This window comes from Anas acuta, chromosome 2, assembly GCF_963932015.1.
Source record: "Anas acuta chromosome 2, bAnaAcu1.1, whole genome shotgun sequence".
In the NCBI taxonomy this organism is placed as follows: Eukaryota; Metazoa; Chordata; class Aves; order Anseriformes; family Anatidae; genus Anas; species Anas acuta.
Window position 1 is genome coordinate 122,247,348 of NC_088980.1, and position 23,233 is coordinate 122,270,580.

The 23,233-nt window shown below is 38.2% G+C and overlaps 1 protein-coding gene across 1 annotated transcript in view; it reads right to left on the bottom strand.

Annotated features, from left to right (window-relative positions):
- Positions 1-5,451: 5,451 nt before the first annotated feature.
- Positions 5,452-23,233, bottom strand: part of ARMC1 (armadillo repeat containing 1) — a 29,944-nt gene continuing 12,162 nt past the window's right edge. Inside the window, exons 4-7 of the mRNA XM_068671982.1 lie at positions 12,301-12,490; positions 8,438-8,554; positions 8,278-8,352; positions 5,452-7,703 (exon numbers count right to left, since the gene is read on the bottom strand). Of these exons, the coding sequence (XP_068528083.1) occupies positions 7,512-7,703; positions 8,278-8,352; positions 8,438-8,554; positions 12,301-12,490 (574 nt within the window). The 3' untranslated portion in view covers positions 5,452-7,511. The remainder of the gene's footprint in view (positions 7,704-8,277; positions 8,353-8,437; positions 8,555-12,300; positions 12,491-23,233) is intronic.

A 23,233-nucleotide genomic window follows, 5' to 3' on the forward strand; every position in this document is an offset into this window, starting at 1 on the left:
ACAACAGCATTATGTGGGGGCACTTTTGTCAGCATTGACAATTTTTATCCTGTACAAATGGTGGTGTTTAACAAAGACATATGTTTACACAGATGGAGGAGGGAGGTTGTAGTAATGGTGTGATTGAAAGTAAATGGGATTGGTTGAGTAGCTGATGCCAGCTGCCATTTCAGCCTGGGAGTAGGTGGGTACTTGAGATGGGCTGTAGTCCCTGGGACCAGATAGTGAAAGTTTGTTGTTTTATTGTCCACTTTGGTGATCCCAGCATCATCATTCAGCAGCTGCTGTAAGCCCCAGAAGTCCTTTAGTTGCAGCTTTTGCTGCTGCTCCATGTGGCTGTGCGAGGAGGTTTGCCCATGCAGAAAGCAGCTTGGGGCTCAGGATTTAGCAGCAGGTTTGGGGGTTAGTGTTCATACCCTGCAGGAAACAAATATTCATTGATGGCATTTTAGCACAAAACTTTTTAGAGATGGGCACACAGCATGTAGGTGAAGGCCAGACTTGTTTCCTTACACCTCTGCAAATGGCGAGTTTGTTTAAAGAACCGTCTCTCTGTCCTCCCTTTGTGCTTGTTGACAATCCCACAACCCAGACATCCCACAACCCAAATGCAAAGCCAATCTTAGCTCTGCTTAACCAAAAGAATGACATTGATGTTTCACAAGAGACACCTGTGCTAATGTTTGTCTGGTCAAAAAGGGGCTTCTAAAGATGAAAGCTTGTTTTCAGGATTTGTTTCTTTATGAGTGAACATTATTGAAATATTACAGTACTAATAGCTGTAGAGCTAATGGAAATAACACCTATGTGTCCCACCATTTTTCCCTCAGTGACAGTCTCACATGCACCGAGTTCCTTCCCTGCAGTCACCCAGCAGCACCTCGCCTCTGTTTGTAGGCCCTGCTGCAGGCTGGTGGCAAGCGTCAGGACATGTGTTAGAAAAGTGGGGGGAATATGCTGTATTCGAGCTTTCACTTCATTTTGTGGCACTAGTTTTTGTCCTCTATTCTTCCTACTCCAATTATTATAAATAATGACGATAACATTTAGACATTAAGGGTCTTTTCTTCTCAAGTAATAACCAGGCCTAGCTTCCCAGATATCAATCCACCCTACAGAGGTCAGCATCATGCTTCCGTAGGTTTTATCTGGTATATTATGAGCAGTGTATCAATAAACCATTTCTTTTTAAATTAGGTAAATTACAACTTTTAAAATTTCTAAAGCAATTTTGGTGGTTTTCCTCAATAACTACAATTTCCCTTTCAGAATTTGCAGACCCCTGACTGAATTGTGCCTGTTCAGCTATAGCATGAGTGATGCCTGAGCCAGAGTTCACTACACTGAGCATGTACATATACAATGTAAACTGAAGGAAAAAGAAAACAGAGTATTACATTCTCAATTCATCTACCCCAGATGCACAGAGACTTCAAACATAATGCTGAAGAAGTTGTGACTGTTGAGACATCCCAGGTGAAGGATGAGCTATTGGCAGCTTTAATTTACGGAGTCCTTACCTTGAAATGGGGAGCATGCTAGTTGGTAGTAAGCAATACTGCAAAGTCATACTTCAGGAAGTTTTCACTGTGAAGGCTTATATACAAAAACATGGTTTTATCTACTCTGATTTTTCTAAGTACAAAATTTTGCAGGATGGCACAAAATTTCATTGTTGAAACTGCTACAGGGAAAGAAATTCCAAAACCAATTATTTATTTATTTCTGCTTAGTCTGCTGAAGGGCTGGGGTAAAACTTTCTTTAAATAGCAACAGAAGCCTTCTAGCACACGCAATTTACTGTTACAAACAGCAATGCATTTTATTCACCAGAACATCTACACACCCGGAGAAACAAACCCAGCAACATTCACCATAATAATGATTGCTTCAGCAGCATAAATGACAGAGTTAATGCTCAACTATGTTAAATGACTGCTATTTCCCTATTATAGTCAGCGATATATCTTCATTGTTTCAGTAACGTGGCCAGCAATTCAGAGCTAAGTAGTAGCCACTATTCACCTTCAGTAAGCTTTACAGGTATTTTATATGCAAAGAAATAGACTCCTTAAAATATGCCATTTACTGCATCCCACTGAATTACAGTGTATAAACAATAATGGTTATTTGCTAAAACATTACAGCACATATTTGTTGTAGTAAAGGGGAAAAGCCATGAAAACCAAGGGCAACGCATAAGCTTTTAGTTTTATACCAAGATAATGAACACGAATGACTTTGTCAACATTAGCCATGGGACTTCCACATTAACAATATGGGTTTTTATAATCAAAAATCTGTTATGGTAGTTTAAGATTTTATTCAGAAAAAAATTAATCTCACCATAGTGCAAGGTAAACCGTCGCCTTTAGACAGGCTCACCTAATGTTAAATCAGCACTGCTCCTCTGGCAAAAAGGAGCAGCCTTTTGCAAGTGTAGATCTTGGAACCTGCTTCCAGCTTCCTCTCTCTTCTCTCCCGTCCTTCCCCCAAAAAGGGACTCCCTATTCTGGATCTTCTTGCTGACCCTCAAAGCTTAACACAAATCAACTCACCTTGGCTTCTTCCCCAGTGAACGAAACACGACCAGAAGGTCACACAACAAATGTGACATCGTTTTGTGCCACCATTTTCAACCTGTGACCTAGGGGAGGAGGTGAGCTTAAAGAACAGTTCAAACATTCTCTTGAGAAGAAAAAAGAAATGTGTTCATATGAGCTACATGATAGTATACTTACAAGTTTATGAAGGCCATCACACCTTCTTTAGAAGCATTTAGGTATCGGAAGCAACTAAACACATTAATTGCTGGAAAGGGTGTAAGCACTTTTCAGTCAGGGTGATGCTTTAACATATGTGACCACAGAAAATGCCTTGGGTATGCATTGCATGTAGTGCTGCTGAAAGAATGTTCTGCAAAGCTTTAGAAGTATAACATAACATATGCAAAAGTAGCAAAATTATTACTTTCATTTTATTATTTTTAAATATCATCTAGAAAGGGTATTTGTTACCGACAGCTATTCCTTACTTGGAAGTTCAATAAATTGTTAAGGGCTGCTTTGAGGAGAAAACTAGCCTTCAGCCATGCCTGGCTCGTGATGCAATCCTACGTCTAATTCAATATAGAAAGTTGCTTACAGCACATTTGCCTGTTGCAGGCCAGACAAAACAAAGGCCTTTCTTAATACGGAAAGCAGTTCAGCTTCATTTCGCAGCAAAACATCACTACCAGTCAGCCAGCTCGTGAAATACTGCGCTTCTCGGGATTCCTGGCCAGTTTTGAATAAATGGAGTTGTGGAGTCTGTAAAAGGAGGAAAGCATGCAAACATCTCGGTAAAGACCTCCTGTTACGTATGTTCGCGTTACTGCAGGATGCTAGGTGAGAACGGCGCGCCAGCTGCTCCCTGCGAGCTCACCATGTGCTCGCTTGGTAGCTCGCCCTCCCTCCCTGGTCATGAAGAAGCAGAGGGGCAGGTGCCACAGAGAAGCTGACGGGGCGATTCCCTTAGCCGTGTGCCAGCACACCCACGGCCCCAGGGACCTCAACTGGAAGGGGCTGTAAAATAGCAAGGAGTTACTATACAGCAGCTGCACACCCGTATTTTCATCATTTACACTTAACTCAGTGCTCTGATCGGAAATGAAAGCAACACTCCTGCGGTATTGTGGTTTTTATACCTGGTATTTAAAAGACATTAAAACACATTTTAACACATGTTAAAAAACACATTAAAAGCGTTTTAATGGATCTTAACTTATTCCACAGGGAAAGCTCTAACTCTTCCAGTCACTAACGTGCAACATGCACCTAAATGAACAACACAAAGAAGTTTTAATAATTCAGTTCTGTGGCACCTGCATCAACTTGTACAGGTACACCTTGCCCTCTGTGTTTTAACCAATACACATGTGAAATACTCACATGTGAAGTACCCACATTTAAATCATTGTCTTTCAACCCTGTGTGAAAAGCAGACAAACCAAGTAGAGCACTGTCTGCTCTGTATAAACTAAACGAAATAGGACAATTAATTTTTTTAACAGTTGTATTCTAAGCGTTAGAGAAGGAATTTGACCAGTAAGTTTCACCCCTGAGGCTAATTACTTGCTGTACCTGACTGAAGAAGTCTCCAGTGAGACTTCACGGACCCTGTTTTGCCAAATAACAGGAAAGACTTTTCCTAAAGAATTACAACTTTTTTTTTTTTCCTAAAGAATTACAACTTTTCCTAAAGAATTACAAAAACAGAATGTGAGGTGGGTTGAAAGGCTATTCTCATCCCTACATTAAATATATATATATATATATATATATATAATCTTAATTTTAGCAAATAGATTTGTTCACATTTTAGGAACTCAAAATAATTAGATGCAGATGAAGAAGCAGGACAGACTATGCGACCCAGCCTTCTGCAAAAGGAATACAGCACAGAACGCTGCTGCTAATTTTTATTAGGTATGGTTTTAAACTCTGCTAGTTGACAGCTGGAGAGTTGTTCACAGGCAAAAAGAAGCACCCACATTTTATTTTCCATTGCATGCACTTACAGGAGTACTTCACACCTGCCAGTTTGCATCTGCCTAGGTGCAGAATCCTTCTCCTGATTTAGCCCCACACAGTACTCTTGCCCCCAGCTTAGAAGGCCTGTGGCAGAGCTCAGCAACATCAGCTATTTTTGTACAGAATAAGCCATAGGTGCTTGTGGAGAGGGAAAGTTAGACTATATTGCATTTCACCATACTGCAGAATGCTTGCTGTGCTTTGACAGCTGTTCACAGAGGCACAGTTATGAATCCCAATTTTGCCTCTATCTACCCCATCAGCATTTACTCTTCTTATGAAGAAACATGGCAGTGATTATTATATTATGTTTTACATTGCTTAACCCCGGGACAATTCAGGAGCTTAAACCATAATGCAAGGCAGTGACTTCCCTGGAAAGCAAAGAATAGCTAGCGCAATGTGAGACCAGTGCTCTGTCTCCCAATTCAACTTTTTTTGGAAACCTTTTTTTGCCATTTTTACCCCCATCTTCTTAAGTCAAAGGGATTTCTTATCCTTAATGTGACATCTGAAAAAAGTGCAAGCAACTGTGTGCTGCCTTCGCTTTTTTAAAAAAAGCTTTTTCAGAATCAGAGATACCTCAACAAATGTTGATTCTTGTTTTCCCTAACGAAATACATACTGCAAAGCATCAAAGACAACCGATGTTCTAAAAATGCCCTAAGAATGAATGAGATGTCCTTAAGTAGCTTCTGCTTACCTACTCTTTACACACTTTGTTTAAAATGAAAGCATGCTTGAAACGTACACACAAAAACTGATATGCAAAGATCTCACTGCAACTCTTAATATGCATTTCTCTGTTAAATTCAAGATGTACTTCTAATACCACAAAAAATTTGAATGCCACATATAAAAAGCCATCAGCAGTCACACATTTAGTTATATTATCCTTTATTATTTTACAATATATTTCAAAAACTTTTACAGATGCCATAAACTGTTCTACAAGAGCTGCAATACTGTCATAAAAGCACACCTACAGACCGAATGCACAAACAAACTGTAATACCTACTGGTATTGAACCATTAAGATCCAAAGGGTGTAGTCTTTTAGTAAATAGATGTGCAGCAATGCGAACGCAAACGGATGTTAATGCAGAAAAGAACAAACTCTGCATTCATGGCTATAGAACAGAGGGCTTTTCAAACACATTTGGTACTGTAACATTCTAGACAGCAATATGAGTAATATTACATATTTAAAGCAATACATGCCCTGAAAAGCCTGTATTTTCAATCTGTGCGTGTAAACCTGAATCAAAAATAAACTAGTTATATTAAAAAACATGAGACACTTAAGTCTGCCAACAAGCTTTCGTTTCTTTTTTGTCCTAGAATGACAATTTACTTGGGTGGGTGAACTCTTGATCTGTGTTATTATTTTACATCACCATTTCCTCTGTATTTCTGTAGTATTTTTTCTGTAGTATTATGACAGCCTGTGAATTTTCTTTTATTCCTTGTGCAAAGACACACGGGAATTAACTTTGATGCATTAAAACTCTTTCTCCAAGTCTCCAAAGTGGTAAATATAGTTAATATTACAGCAAATACAATACCACAAAAAAAGCATCAGATAATGAGGTTTATCATGTTATTTAAAGTCCTCAGCTGTATTCCTCTAGTGCAACGAAGCAGTGGCACTGCAGTTTTCAAGCACTGTGTGTTGAATACTCTCAGGCACACAGTGTTAACTAACAGCTCAGGTCTATATTATTATCTACCTACAAAAAGTTTTGCTTTTAGTATCATTTCTGGTCACAGAAATTATCAAGACATCTTTAAACCTATGCTGTCTGTAAGTAACAAGGTAAAGCCAACTGTTTGCACATGTTTTTAAGCCTGTCCAAGCTGACATACTTTCATGGGAATCTCATGAAAGACATTAGGAGAGGACAGTAATTACTTATCAGATCTGTTAGGTAAAAAAATAAAAAGGGTTAAAGCCTTAATTTGAGTGGCACTATGGCAAAAGAGGCATTCAGTTCTGCTTTACTCTTCAAGTTCATAAAGTTTCAGTTACCATTAAATATCTCTTAACAGCGAACACCATTTCTTAATCAAATAGTTTACATTCCTCTATTCTCTTCAGACAGAGCTGCAATGGGCTGTCACTACCTTAGACCAGAGCTTTTCTTGCTACAGTCTTCCCAACTAGCCTGGACAGCAGTCAGTGGTATTTATTACTTATATACATGAGTCAGTCACACCCATCATTACAAATATGTTCTAGTTTATTTACTGTACAACGTATGTACACATATTTGTGTTTAGGCAATCCCCTTATTTTCTTAAGGTCAAGCACTCCGATGGTTAAGGTCAGACTGGAAACAATTTTAATATACATAAAAGGGTTATAAATGTCAAGTCTGTAGTGATTCTAGCTTAACAGCAAAAAAGGGAACATCATGCTCATTCTGTGAACACAGTTGGCAAAAATGAAGGCAAAAAGAGAGGCAGACTATTTTTTTCTCTGGAGTCAAAACCTAGGAATTAAGTGAAATTAGTCAAAAGGGATGCAGAAATTAAAAGGGCATTTTATTTCATGTACATCTAGAGCTATTAAGAATTTTCATTCACAGAGGCCCTGAGACTTGAGTTAAATGAATTCTCCCTATCGTGTGTTTCATGTGAAGTCAAACTTAAAGCTCTATACACACAGATGTTTGGTATGTAATAGTGGACCCATTTTAAAAAGTGAAGCAATAAAACCTACATGAAAAACAAATGAAAGAACGACTTGATTGGAGGCCTCTGTCCTCTGACCCCTGCCCTGTCAGGCTGAACGTCCAATAAAATGTAAAATGCAGCATACATTTGCGTAATCTAAAATTTCTGTGATAATTTATTGCAAATTGCACTTGGCAGTTCACCACACCAATGGAAAACTGGCCCCCCTGTTGGTTCACACAGTCTTTTAACACCAAATACAAGTCACCAGTAGAAAGATCTGGATAGAAAGTTTGCTGCTGTGCTAAGCCAGCTTGCTGCACCTTCTGGGTGTGACCCAACACGAGACACTGCTTTATCCTGTTCCTTGGTAGGGCTTTCATCTTCTGGTAAATACTCAGGTAGATCTGTATTCTGTTCTACTTCCACTGGAGTATCTTGGAACGGAACTAGCATCTGATAAACCACAAGAGATTAAAATCATGTAAAATGTTGTAACTTAAAATGCAAATGAAAACTACATATCAGGATGATACGCATGCACGCTGTGAGACCCCTTACTTCCCACCCCTCCCTACAGCAAGTACATCAATGGATACATCTGAAATCTACCATGCTTTGAAGATGCACAAGAAAAACTTTTGGTTAACATGGAAGAAAAATATAAATCAAAAGGACGTTGTCCTTTTACTATAGTTGTGAAATAAAAACACACTTCCCACTTCAGCAACTGCTTCCAAAAAAAGTTTCAGTCTGATTCTTTTCATATCAGGAAAACCTATCATTAAGACAAGAAACAATTACAGTGTTTTTGTCATCCTCCCAAACAATTCAAAGATAAATTCTGCAAAGCCATTCGTTCTATGGATACATGTCCTAACACAGGACACACTTTATTCACCTTACACTGTATGGGTAACAGACCCAATTACAAAATTTTGCCTGGCATCAGGTGTTATGGACACAGTGCATCAGGTATTAGAGACACAGGCAGACTCAAACAATTGGTTTAGAAAGATATAAATCCTACCTCTTCACCACTTTCACTTTTTACAACTTGCTGTGCCTTCATAACTTTGGTTGATGCAATTGCTGTTGCCAAAGCCTAGAACAAATACAGAGAAAAAGCAAGAGCTCAGTATAACAGAAAAGCAGTAATGTGAGGATCTTGAGAGTTACTGAGCACTTACCTCTGCTTTTAAGTCTGAGCGAATTCGGACCACACATCTCTGAACAGCCATTTGAAACGTAAAACTAATAACACCTTTAATTTTCAACAAAGCTTCTTCACAAAGATTCCTTCGAGACTACGGAAAAAAAAAAGAAAAACCCCATGAGTAAAATACTTACATAATACACCATGTGAAAACGCTAACAATTAGTTACTAAGGAATTCCTGTACATCTAAAGGCAGGTGGTTGGTTACGCAACAGCAATTTCATAAAATAAAAACTAAGACTTACATTTTAGTGCATAAACATTAGGCTCTCTTGCAACAACAGAAAAAAAAAAGAAAAAAGAAAAAACTGCTTACACTTTAGAAGTCAAAGAAGGATGGAATCAACTGTAAATAATTAGAGGAAAGTGCTGAAAAGCAAAGAATGTTTTTCTCCGTATGATCAGCTAAACAGTCCCCTCTGGTTAAGTTCTGATTGACTGAAGTGCTCATTGATGAGTAGTTAGTGTTTAAGTTGCTATTTATCAGACACCTTGCATCCATACTGACTGAATGCATCAAAGCAGCTGTTGTATCTTGCAGCTGCTTCATCTGTGGCAGCTCATGGACATCGCTGCACAGCATAAGCTTAACTCCTATTTTAAGGGGAAAACATTTGGCTGATAACCCACGGAATGTTATGTTTAAAGCAAGTGACATCACCCACTGTGCCGTAACGTTACACTGACCTATACTAGTTGCACCTTTTCTGTATTATCTTAGAAATGTTCTCTTTTCTTTCCTTTTAGTATTTGTGTGACAAGATGCTTGTAGCAAAAGGGAGTAAAATATATTTGGAGAGACTGGTAGCGCAAAAAGTGAAAAAAGAAAAGATGCACTGTACTAGGAATACACTGACAACATTACAAAGGTTCAAAATCATGATGTATTTGACTTTCAGTCCAAGTTTCTGTGATATTTTAAATAATAAGTTATTTCAAAGCATATTAATGTTAGTTATCACATAACTACTGGACAGTACCTGGGAGAGTTTCATACATAAAAAGTAAATTGACTTTTTTTAATCTCTGGAGGAACTGACTGAAGCAGTTTGTTGTCAGCAGTTTAACATACATATTTGAAACAACTCATTGGTGTAAGTTTATGTGTATTGAAACAGTTAACATTTTTGACCATAAAAAAAAAAAAAAAACTAACATTGACAGATAGGCCGCATTTATTATACACAGGAAGTATTTGATACGAAGATGATAGGCTGCCTTCCACGAGTGGAAGTCAAAACAACTTTGGGCACAGGAATGAAGTCATATGTAGTTTGTTAGCCTACATAAGCAATTCATGACCATATCGGTATATAGCAATTCTGTAACAGAATTTGGCTTTTTACTCAGAGATCTCAAGTTTACTCACAGGCACCTCAGTTCAATTCGAAACCAGGCTTCAGCGATCAGATAGCTGGTCTTCTTAAAGTTACTTCTTAAGGACAAAAAACTTACCAACATCCTTACAGAACCCTTAGAAAGCTGGAAGCTTGGCATCCTCCAGCCTTGCTGCCCAAATGTCTTTTGCAAAGTATGTCTGACTCTGGCAATGGGGCACAAACCCCAGCAGTACCCAGCAAGCCATCTTTCTGTTCAGTACTTCTGATGCACAGGCACAGGGTAGGACAGGTGAAGGTTTTAGGAGGTTATTTTCTTGTAGATACTTTTTATGTGAAGAGACTGATATAGGGCCAACTTCTGGGCCCAAATAATTTGAGCAACTCTGAACCATGTGGTAATTGTGAAGACTACGAAAAGCCAGCTGACAGGGCAGCAAGATGATCAAAAAGAGAAGGCCTTCCCTTGTCCTCCACCCAGACCTAATCTTCTTGAAAAGCTCATCAAATGCTAGGGATCAGTAAAGATTACTGCTTCCAGTTGTGCTAGTCTGCTGAACACTGATTACCACACCCTAACAAATTCCACTAAAATCTGCAGACTAGAAAACTCGCTGAAGGGGATGCCACAGACTCCTGAAGTACTGCCCCTTTTTTTTTCTTTTTAAACTTAAAATCAAATATGGTAATTAGATCTTAAAAACATTTAACCCCACACTAAACAACAACGAACCTTTCCCCTCCCTTCCTGAAGTGATGAATATTTACTATTTGAGGTTTCAAAATCCACAAGCAATTGTAGGATTTGCAATCTTTCCTAAGAGAAGCGTTTTGCTTCAAATCTAAATGACTAAAAAAAAAACAAAACACACAGGTAACTGAGAATGCAGCATTTACAGCCCTGCATTTATTTACTGTGCCTTCTAACACTCACATGTCCCACCTAACATTCTTTGCTAGTTAAGTTGGGAATAAACTGCTTTACTGTTCACATCCTTCATTCTCAAAATCTCAACTTATTCTGACATTTTAAACAGCACTGTAGGGATGTTTAACTGCTGGATGGGCACCTGGAGTATCACTAGCATTTCTTTAATCAACTGATGAAATACAGAGCTATTTACACTAGCTGTCTCCAGCTAGCACACAGTTAGTTTTTTCTTTTCTTCAGCAATGAGCTAAGAAAGCATGCTGGTGTGCTCTAGGCAACTACAGAAGCCTGCAGTTTTACTCTCTGGATCTGAGTATCTAAATACCCTACATTTTTTCAGAATGGCAGTGAATACCTTTGTCTCAACACTTAAAATATAAAACTCTGCAAATCTGGCTAGGCTCCATTTCTAAAAGGGCACACAAAAATGATTTTAAGATGGAATCGAGCTATAACCATCTAAACTCACAGTAGAAGCAGATGAAATTTCTTTCTTGGAGAGACCTATGAACAAATAAACCAATTACAAGCTTAAGAACAAAACAAAACAAAGAACACAATAAGAGAAAAAGGAAAAGAAAACTGAGACAGCTGATTGGACTGGATTAAAAGAACACTTCAAAGTACAAAAGCCAATGCAGTTGACAAGGCACAGTCTTTCTAGGCAGAGCAAGTGGTGGAAAGACAAAACTGTAAAAAATATTTACTCTGCATAAAGTGAGTTAGAACAGCATGTTATTTCTAAAGGAATTAACTATGGTCTTATGAAAACAGTACGACGGGCATGCTGTTGATAAACCAGGCTTATGGACACGCTTACTTGGCAAAATGTAAAGCAACAAAGCAAAGGATCAGGTTTGATCATTTAAAATGGGTACAAAACTGAAGATACAGAGTCCGGAGGGCACTTGTGGATAACATGCTTAAACAGCCTACATGCTGTTTGGCAGCCGTAAAAAGGCAAACATGGCCCTGGGGTGTTATCTACAGGGGTACGGTAGATAAATCCGTAGAAGTTATTCTGACATTACATAAAGACTCAGTGAGACCTCATTAACTCAAATGCCATTCTGGTCACTACAGTAGAAAAGATCTCACAGACAATGAAAAGATGTAGCAAAGCCTACTCAAAGAAAACATAGTGTTTCCAAATTAAGGGTAATGAAACAACAGCAACTGGAATCTCTCATAACTGAAGGGGAACTTTTTTTGTTTTTAATTTAACAGACTGGTACAACCACAAAATACCATTAAGTGAAACTGCTAAAGGTACCTTGTTTATGCCATTCGTTCTCGAAAAAGAAAAGAAAATTAGGAGAGGTAGAAATAGGATAGTTTTTTATAGCAGCTAAACGTAAAGGAAGCTTGCCTTAAAAATATCATCTTTAGACACTCAGTAAACTCAGTTTATGCAAGAATTTATACAAATCTTGTGGTTCAAAACACAATTCACAGAAATTGCTGACAACTGACGATGCCACAGGCAAGTAGCCTGAATACATTTGTGTGTGCAGAAGAATCTCAGTACAGCATGCCTTATTTACACGAATGCTGAAGGTTTCCTTACCGAGTCATCAAGGCCATCTATATGTAAAACCACCGTCTTGGCGCGTTTATTTGTGCTGCCAAGGAAAAACTGTGCTTTCCGTCGACGATAATTCATCTCATTCACATTGTCCATGTCTGACATGTTGGATGACTGAAGGATGTCATAAACTTCAGAAGCCAAAAGTTTAGTCTCTCCTGGTGTAGTGGTCCTGAAAGAAAAGGGGATTAAGATTTGTTAAGAATTATTTTTATGTTAGTGCTCCACCTATCACTTATGTATCGCTCCAGCTACAGAAATACAGTTACATAGTCAATACATAGCAAAAATATTTAACAGGGACTTGTTAAAAGAAAAAAATAAAAAAGCAGCACTGGTATCACCAAATAGAACATTCAACCACCTTCTGCCATGTTTCTTGTTGAAAATCAGAGTGTTAGCTTTGAGCTCAAGAGTTCCCATTCTCATTCATCTTTTAGTGCTTATCTTTTAGCATAATGTTTTCTGTGCTAATCAGAACTCAGCCATGCTTGTTTTCACTCCTTAAAAGGCATCAATGCCAACTAGAGACCCAAAATTACAGTTAAAATTTTACTCAGATTGGTGATTATGTAAAACTATTTAATTAGGCATACTCCAATTTTTAATGCTTTTTAAATTCTAATGTAATATAAACAAATCATCCTTCTTAAACTACATATGATTTACATCAGTTTGACAACTGCAAACAAAAAGCAGCAGTAGGTGCTCAGTACATTACTGTTACTTCAGTCATGTCAAGCTTTTTTAAAAAAATACATTCTCAATTGCCTTTACATTTCATTTTCCACTTTTCTCATTACATAATAAAAATTATTTCTCTACAGAACCGTAACCTTGACAAACGTTTTCTTCTCAAAAGTTACTGAGCAACAACAGCAAAGCAGAATCCAACATGTTCCTAAAGAATGCAAAGGATATTCCTGACTAGACTAAAATTTGTAATACGAACTACATGGTAGCATTTTTCAGATAGAAAAAAAAATCCAGGAAATACGCTGAATATATATTACTTTCTTATGATTAATGAAAACTAATTTTAACAAAGTACTAACATAAATCCGTTGTCCAAATTCAATACCAGTGATTTAAACCTATGTGCAGAAACAAAATTATTGCTGCATAAGCTCACAATTAATCTTAAAATAATGAATCCGAGCTTTACTGCTTTGTTTAGCAAACACCAAGTAATTATCAAGTATCTTTAGAATTACAGAAACAAGTGCTGAAAACTCACAAAGATTTCAACTTCATCCTTCCATGATTTATTAGATAAAGTAATAGAATAGATGATAAAGCTTAACAGCTAAGCCATGCAAGCCAATGTCTTGAGGTGGTAATAAAACAGCTTGTGCAGAAGTGGTGATATCTTATCAAGACACCAAGAAATTTATCCACCCACTAGTTTTGGCAAATTCTTTCAACCAACAACAACAACAAAAAAAAAGCTGTTAATATAAAGTAAGCTACAATAAAGGACTTTACTTTTTAACATTAAAAAAAATAATAACCAAACACAGTTAACTAAGCACATTACTGAAATTTCACTATCCCACCTACAGCACCCACTAACAGTTGGCAAGAGTTTTTGTTTGAATACCATTGTGCTATTGCACCCTGGAACTTAAAAAAAAAACAAAACATAAAGAAATAAGAAATACACCTAATAATATCTATAATATGTATATACACACACACATTTGCATGCATACTCAAAAAAATAAAGTTACCAATATGGCTGTAAATATAAAATTTTCAGTTGTCTGAAAGTCTAAAATCAACAGTGAATTTCATACATCTTGTACTCCTAACATTATAGTTGGCGTAATTTTTGGAAGAGTAATAACATACAATTAATTGCACTATTTACACAAGGTGTTGATTGGAAAGCACACATTTAAATCCACTTTTATTTGCTAGCATTCTAAGTTATTCCTAAAACACACCTACACAGTCAAATACATGCATACAGACTTTTAAACTACTCATATTGTTTCCTGTATTTTAATAGAAGATTAGTACTACTTATCACTAAGTTACAGACGATAACAGTAATTATTCCTTTTACTTAAAAATAAAGGTCCCAACCACAAGACTACTTTTATATAAAAGAAAATCTGTTGAACTAAGTGAAAGACTGGGTAATAGAATCTGCATGAAAGTCAGACGCTACCCTACAAAGGTAAGAATGATGGATGTGAAATAAGAATATTAGATTGCAAGACAATCTCAAAAAAAAAAAAAGGCATAAGACAAAGTTTTATTGTGTGGTAAAGAGATACCATGCTTTCAGCAACTTAGTTAAATCAAAATTCATAAAATCCCACACAAAGCCTTTATAATTGTGTACTTGTAAAATGAGTGAATACAAGTTTTGCATCAATCTGTTACACATTCATTAAAGCAATTCATACAACAGTTATAAAAAATAGAAACCTTAATATCTCTCAGAAAAACATCCATCTGTAAATAAACAAGTACAATAAAACCTATTCTAAAGCCAAATTAATGTTCAACATTGGCTATTTTTATGCACTATATTCATAACAAAACAACAAAGCTACAGGCAAAATTTAAAAAAAAAAAGTAGTAGTAGAATAGTGGAAACTTCAAAAAAAGAGGATAACACTTGGGCTGTGATTCTATTCCTTGTAATAACTTAAGAGGTGATTGTTCTTAAGACAGTGACACGGGCCCTCCCATTGAGCGTGCTTCAGCAGTTTCAGATACCTCTGCTCATAGCTGCGTGACCCAGCCTCCCGCCACTGTCAGAGCAGCAAAAGGGAACTCCTGCTCGTCTTTCCACCACCCTTGTGCACACTTTGGTACAGAGCACACTTCGTTCACCAAAGGAGGTGCAGGAACCTCCTGCGGAGTCACAAAGCAGTGACCAGTGCTGTCCTGGCCCTGCTAGGGAAATGGTAATAGTCTCTAGTTGAAGAAAGACTAAGAGTTGGCTACCACTCTCCTCAGAGGCAGTAACATCTTCCATTACTTCAGCAAGATTTAGAAGATGTCTGTCAGAAACCCAAACCTTTAACTGTCTTCTTGAATTCCTGTCATCCTAGACTGCTGTCTGTCCTTTCACTATGTTCACTCAAGGCTGGCTCTGTAAGTAAGATAGACACAGAATCCAAGTGACATGTGCTGTATCTGCGAGAAGAAGATACAAGAAACATTTCTCATTTTCTATGAAATCAAAAATAACTTTGTAAACATAGTCCAAGTGCTAAAGATGTTTTTAATGTAAGATATTTTAAAATCAGGAATTAATATTTTAAAAAAGGGCTTAAACAAGATCATTAACAGCCACCACACCAAAGGTACATGTCATGTGTGTAGAGTATGCATGCTCAGAAAGAACGTCAAGCAGCAGCATGTAGCATGATGGCTGTATCATCAGCATGTGATCTAAGTACACACACAGCATCATAAATGTGAGCAGAATGGCCCCAGCAGCCTTCCCGGAATAGCTGTATCTGCTGTAAAGGGAAGAATTACGACGTTGTTGCTTCGGAAGTGCAAAAGCTGAGGAAGACTAATATAATAGAGTGGATTTTCCCCTTTTGGAGAAAGACAAGATACAAATATGTCTGTTTATATACTTCTACATATGTGTGTGTATGTGTGCAAAACACCACCCTGGCCTTTTTAAAGCCATATTTTAGTATATATGTAGTTTATACAAATGTACACACATGTACCCCTGAATCAGGGGAAACAGATGCAACCACAACCCTGCTCAAAGTACAGCAGATCCCGTGAAAAAGCCATTACACACATTTCCTTGGTGACATGCATGGTGCTCTGAAGACACATTAGCTGAACAGACAGCAGAAATACTACAACTCCATTAGAAGATTCCTACTGGGTTTGTAACCCAGAGACAGGAGGTTTCCGAATTAAAGAGGAGATCTTTGCTTGCCAGAGATTCAATGACATCCCAGACTATCAAAAAGACTTGGGTCATTTCATTCCAAACACAAAGGTCTCACTTCTACAACGACACTGCCTTTGGTGCTCAGCTTGTCCGCTGCCCAAGTTATCAGCTGGGCCCATTCATGAGATTTCCAGGCTCTCATCAGTCTTTGAACGCTCACTGCAACTGGGAGAGGTGCCCGAGGACTGAAGTAAATGTCATATCTATCTTTAACAGGGGCAAGCAGGAGGACCCAGGGAACTGCAGGTTGGCCAGGCTCACCTCATTCCCCGGGCAGTTCACATAACAACTAATTCTGGAAACCATTTCCAGGCATATGAAGGAGAAGGTGACCAGGAGCAGTCAGCATGGGGAAGTTCATTCACCAAGGGGAAGTTACACTTGGCCCAGAGGGTGATGATCAGTGGCTTCAGGACTGCACAGTCTGCTTGCAAGCCACTATGAGCATACCCAAGGGGTTAATTGTGGGTCTAATCATGTTCAACATCTTTCTTAATTGTCTGGATGATGGGGTAAAGTGCACCTTCAGGGAGTTTGCGGATGATACAAAACTGAGGGGAGTGGCTGACCCACCAAATGGCTGTGCTGCCATGCAGAGGGGCCTGGACAGGCTGCAGAAATGGGCTGACAGGAACCCCATGAAGCTCAACAAGGAGATGTGGAGGCCTGCACCTGGGAAGGAACAAGTCCAGGCATCAATATACACCAGGGGCCACCCAGCTGGAAAGCAGCTTGGTAGAAAAGGCCCTGGTGGACACCAACTTGAGCACCAGTCAGTGTGTGCTCGCTGCAAAGTACACTAACAGTGCCCTGGACTGCATTAGGCAAAGTACTGCCAGCAGGTTGAGGGAGGTGATTGATCCCCTCTACTCTGCACTGGGTAGGCCACCCCTGGAGTGCTGTGTCCAGCTAGGCCCTAAGCCAGGACTAGAGAAGGCTCAGAGGTGATTTTATCTATCAATTTTATCAATTGATTTATCAAACAATTTTATCATTTTTAGAACACATTTTAGCAATATATTTTATTAATGTATACAGACATTTGAAGGGAGGATTCAATGAAGATGGAGCCAGGCTCTCTGCAGTGGTGCCTCGTGACAGGGACAAGATGCAACAGGCACAAACTGAAACACGGGAGTGTCTGCCTGAACATCACAAAACACTTTCACCATTAGGGTGACAGAGCACTGGCACAGGTTGCCCAGAGAGGTTGTGGAGTCTCTCTCCCCATGAAGATCTTCAAAAGCCACCTGACATGGTCCTGCTCTGGGTGGCCCTGCTTGGGCAGGGGTTTGGACCAGATGGATCCAGAGGTCCCTTCCAGCCTCAACTTTTCTGTGAGCAAAGAGCTCAGCTGAATTCCACACTAAATGACCTACTCATGAACATCTAAAGTCAACTGAAATGAAAACAACTCTCAAGTTAGCGTGTGCTTTTGTTACAGAAAAATCCTATGCATGTCAGTGATAATGTAACAAAGGGTTGAACACAACATTTTTTCTTCTAAATACTCGTTTGAGAGACTCCATTTCTCAAATGACCGAAGAACCTCTCCAAAAAGTTCAGGAAAACACGTGGTCACATACAAGTAAATATTCTCAGTTATCCCTAACCCTTTTCATACATTCAAAGTAGTACTAATGCTTTTCCCTGGAACTCTAAGCTGTCATTTTCAGCCATCATTTTACTTCTATAATAAGCCTCATTCATGGCAGTAAATGCAGTATCCTGTATGACAAAAAAAAGCACAAGAATTTAATGGACTGGCAAGAATTCCATCCATATTTGTTGGGTGAATGTGGCTGTATTAGAAACCTTCAAGCACATACTTGGTAGAGATCAAGGGATTCCATTAGGGTTAAAAATGGCTAAAATTGCTATTTGAAACAACTATGCCCTTAAAACCACTGATGTATTTATTTGCAGGTGACCAATTTTCTTTCAGAGTTCATTCTTCCTATACTCAAAGACACAAACACTGTCTTTAGCAACATCTAAAAGGAGCAGTAAATTACAAAAGAATTGCTAAATTCTGTAAGGAGAGGAAAAAAAAATCACTAACCCTCAATTCTAGAAGTGAGGCACAGTGATTGACATGATTTTGATGAAAACTTTGAGCATGAATGACAAGCCTAAAGAAAGAGCATGGTATTAGAGAAAAAGCAATCTGTTTCAAGACAGTTATTTGATCTGGCTGTTTTTCTGGCTGTTCTGCTCCGGTGCCAGGGCAGGATTCCTTCTTATCTCCAAGAATGATGCTCTTTCTTGTGAGCTTTGAGTGCATCCCATGATATGTTGGTCTCACAAGCATATGGCTGCTCTCCTGACTCATTCCAGGCAACGGGCAGGCCATCTGAAAACAACTTGAAAAGGAGCATTACTTCAGTGCACGCTTTCTCACAGCCCCAGGAAGGTGCTATTTCCGTGCCACCCGCTCCAGTATGTCACTTGCTCAGTTTCCTCTAGCCTTAAAACACCCAGTAAAGGCCAGATAACATTACACAGCAGCTGATGAGAAGGAACAGGATTACCACCCACTTTCTTAAAAACACATTCTCCAAGAGCAACATCTCAGGACAGCAGTGGGTTAACAATATGAAATACAATGCACAGGAGAAACTACAGAACCTGGAAGACTGGGCTCATTTAAAGCAACCCACTGAGAACCTCTAAACCCAAAAAGCAAGCAGCCAGACTGCCTGATGACTGAGCACAGTTGTTACGTGACTTCACCTCAATGATATCAACAATGTGCTAGCTATGCATCACCTTTATTTACTCCAGAGCTGGCACATGGTAGAAACAAGGCAAGGTCAGGCTGACTTTCCTAGAATGCTTTCCAGACCTGCCAGATGCCTGACACTTTGCAGGTCTTCCAATCCCTACTCTCACTACTAACCTTGACAATTTGACCAGGAGATACCAAACTGAGAAAAGTTCAGAACAGAAAGAAAATACTTGATGTCTTGAAGTTGATTTTGTACTAAATAAGATATACGTCTCTGACATTGGGAATGAGGACTGCATTTCCCAGTGCCACTTCAAGCTTGGTACAGGTGATATGCCTGCTGACCTTAGAAATTTAAAGAAATTGTATATAAACACTGGGATATTCTCAAGACTGCTAAAAACCAAACCCAAACCCTAAATATTAAATACAAAGTTTAAATCTGAGTAAAATCACAGTACAATTCCATTAGCTAGTCAGTGACTGTGACATAATCTTAAACATTTAGCAGACAGAATAATTATCTGGTGCTTAGACCATTTCCTTGATTCATGCTATTGTTCTCTGATCACAAGAAGAGAACCTTCAAGAATAGGATAACAGATTTGAACATATGCCATATGCTTGACCCAGCTATTCATCCAATTTTGTTTAACTCTTGCTATTTATATGCTAAATGGAGGATCAACTTTTGATCTTCCACAGCTTGCTATCTACCATATGGACATATTCTCCATCTAAAAAAAAAAAAATAATCAAGGCCTGTTACTCAACTAAACTCAGAAGGCTTCAGAATAGCATTTGCTAGACAAGAGTCTGCACAACAGACACAAACTCCATGCTGAATTTCACAGTAGCTAGTTCCAACATCTTGCCTGCTAATGAACAGTAATCATTTAATGGATTTATATGGCAGAAATCATGTTCATTATACAGCTTCAGCAAATTGCACCGGGGTTAAAAAAAATCTTAAGTGTAACATCGCTTTCTGCTCCTTTCTGGTGTAAGATATCAAATACTGGAATTAAAAAGGCAATCTCTCCCAGTAATAATGCTGCAGCAATCAGGCAGGAGTATTGGTAGTGCTGGCTTTAGGATCTGTAATGAGGATTTTAGGAAGATGAAGGAAGCCAAACACCATTTGTATTATCAACATTTTAATGGCATTAAGTGTATCACAATAACATATGATGACAGTACATCACTATCTGGAAAATACTTAAATACCTTCCAAAAATATTTGAGTAGTAAGCCTCATCTATTTCCTTGAAATCTAAAGGAGAAAGTGGAAAAAAAAAGCAGGGGGGCTGCAAACTTACAGATAAGGTTGCCCTAAACGTATCCTCTATAAACAATAGGAGTTAAAATAGAGCACCAACCTGTAGCAGAGGAAAAAAAATAGGTTTAGTCTATACAGGCCTATCTGTACAGAAGTTTTGGTTTTGTTGTATTTGTCAATATAGTTAAGATGCATCTATCCAGCAGAACCTTGAAGTAGGTAACTCTAGAAAACTCTATAAACAAACACCATTTAGACATCTTGTTTTCATACTAAAACTACTTGTTTGCAATGGATTTTTTTAGTATATTAAAGCAAGCCATCATTAGCAGTTTCACTGCTAGCCAAAAGGACAGCACTCATGCAAAATGGTTTGAAGCATTCATCAAGATTAAAAAAATAGTTTTGTTACCTTCATGAGGTACTATGTAATTACAGAATGTGCTGATTTTAGTTTATTGCACAAGACTGCCCACTTGCAAAATATCCTGCAGAAAAATATATTCTCTAATATGTACTGCCAAACCAGTGCAAAAACACATTCCTGAATAGAAATTCATTGAATTCAGAATAACATACTCACTTTGCATTCATTGCCCCAAGATTAAAATTCCCTTCCTTTTGAAATAATAGCTCCATTCAAAAACTGCTAATGAAGAATAATTCACAGCAACATTTTTTCTCATCACACACCACAAACTGTGTTCCTTGCTTGAACAACATTCAGGAAAAATAAGGAAATCCAGACCTGGTTTAACAGAAATCTGCCTTTTTTTTTTTTGAGACACTTAACAAGAAGGCCTAAAACCAGGGACAAGCACCACCTGTGGACGTGCTCAGTGCAATCCAAAAGTAGACACGTGGCATTGGCAAGAAAAGATGAGAAACCTCTCAGAGGTATCTATGAATTCCCTTTTCAAAGATAAATGGCTCTAGCCTAAAATACTGTCAACCCACACCTGCAATTAAATACTCCACAACACAGTCTTCCATTTTCATTTCAAAGCATCTTTGCTTTTTATTTTAGTGAGCTGTCAGAAGAAGTCAGTGTATCATTGAAGAACCTACCTCAGCACTTTTTTCTTGTAAACTCAATGGTAAACAAAGGTCACTGTTTCTGAAATATATGGACAACAGCTGACTACAAGGTTAGAGTGTAAAGGCACCTTGTGTTGCCACCATTCCCAACTCTTTTGCCAATCCACATAAAATCTTTTCCCTCCCACCTCAGTACTCAATCCCACCACAGAAAGAGAATGTGGTTTTCTTTTGGCATGCCATGCCAGGCCAGTCTTGATGCACTCAATTCAGCATGAGAGATTTTTTTCTTGCCACATAGTAAACAATTTGTTAAATGCCAATTTTGATTGCTTTAACATATCACAACTATTGCAACACTCCATAAACCATCTCATTATTTAATGTTCAAAGCCATAACACTTCTCAGAGGCCATTATTTGTTTTAATATCAAAGTCTGCAAAAAAAAAAAAAGGACTTAAGAACACCTTTAGCTCACACTATTCTAAAATACTTAACTTTCTGCTTCTGACAGTTTCGAAATGAAGAAAGTGGCTAAGCACAAAGATTTCATATATATGTATTTATTAAACTATTTTCTATTTCACACATTTCTTTGCAGCGTTTCAAAGTTCTTTTTTTATTCAGCAATATTCTTCACAGTATTTCTTGCCTATAAGGAAAAGTTACTAGCTCATTTTCAAACTTCCCAACTGATTTCTTCATTTCTGAATGCAAAGCACTAAAAGCAGTTATGATTGTTGCCCTCTTTGTCAAAAATGAATATAGACCCTGAATTACACTGAGACAAAGATCAGATGATGAAAAACCACGCAATCAACAGCCCTGATGCACATGCTAGATATCAAGTGGAAAGTTATATGGCAGCAGCAGCAGTTTGGAGAGCAGAAATTCAAACCAAACTGTATTACGAAGTGCAGTCAGTAATAATAGGAACCACAAAAGAGGCACTACAGAAAAGCACATGACAATGAAAAACATACAAACACAAAAAGCCAAGTTTAGGGTTTGACAACTGAAGCGATTAGAATACAGACCAAGTACTGATCATACAGTGCCCACCTAGTAAAAAACAGGTTAGGCACAAAAACAAATGATGACTTTGTAATAACTCTGACTACAGTGAAGTTCAAAGATGAAAGACACAGAATATTAAAAGCAAAATGACCCAGTACATCTCATAGGGCACAGAGGAGATCCTTCCATTGGGTCGCACTTCTGTATTTTTCTCAGTGACCTACTCCAAACACATACAAAAAAACTTTCCCCTTAAACTGCCCCTCTCAGAATCGAGGTTGAGAACAGCTTTTTAAATGACTGCTAACTTCTATGAATCCCCACCAAACATTAGTCCCCTTTAATATTTCAACATTTAAATGAGTACTTACATCTGAACTGCTGGCAATCAAGTCTTGGACTGCTTTCACAAATGATACTCATCTATTCAAGTTTGTTTTCTTGATACCTTGTTTTCTTGATCATACAAGAATACTAAGATTCTCCCAGTAGTTCAATTAGGTCATGACTGAAGTCAAAGTTAACGCTAATACTTTAAAACTAGATTTTTTTATGTCATTTCATTAACGCTTTTTGTATTTTGTTACCATTTGTTTCTGTGCCTGCATCTGTGTTGAGTTCATGACTTCCTATGCCTTTTACAATGACAAATATACTGTAAGAACACAAAAAAAAGTCTTCAAACATTTTAAGAACAATTACTGAACTCTCATTACTTCGTCACAAAGCAAAAAGAACAAGAACTTTTACTGTATACATACCTTAGTGATGCAGGTGGCCTATGACATTGAACCCATCCTCCCCCCACCTTGCTACTCCCTCCAAATGATCTATAACCATCTCCAGACACCAGGAAGCTGTTTGACAGACAAATGGAGCATTCAGCCACTTAGAACAAGTAATACAGAATAT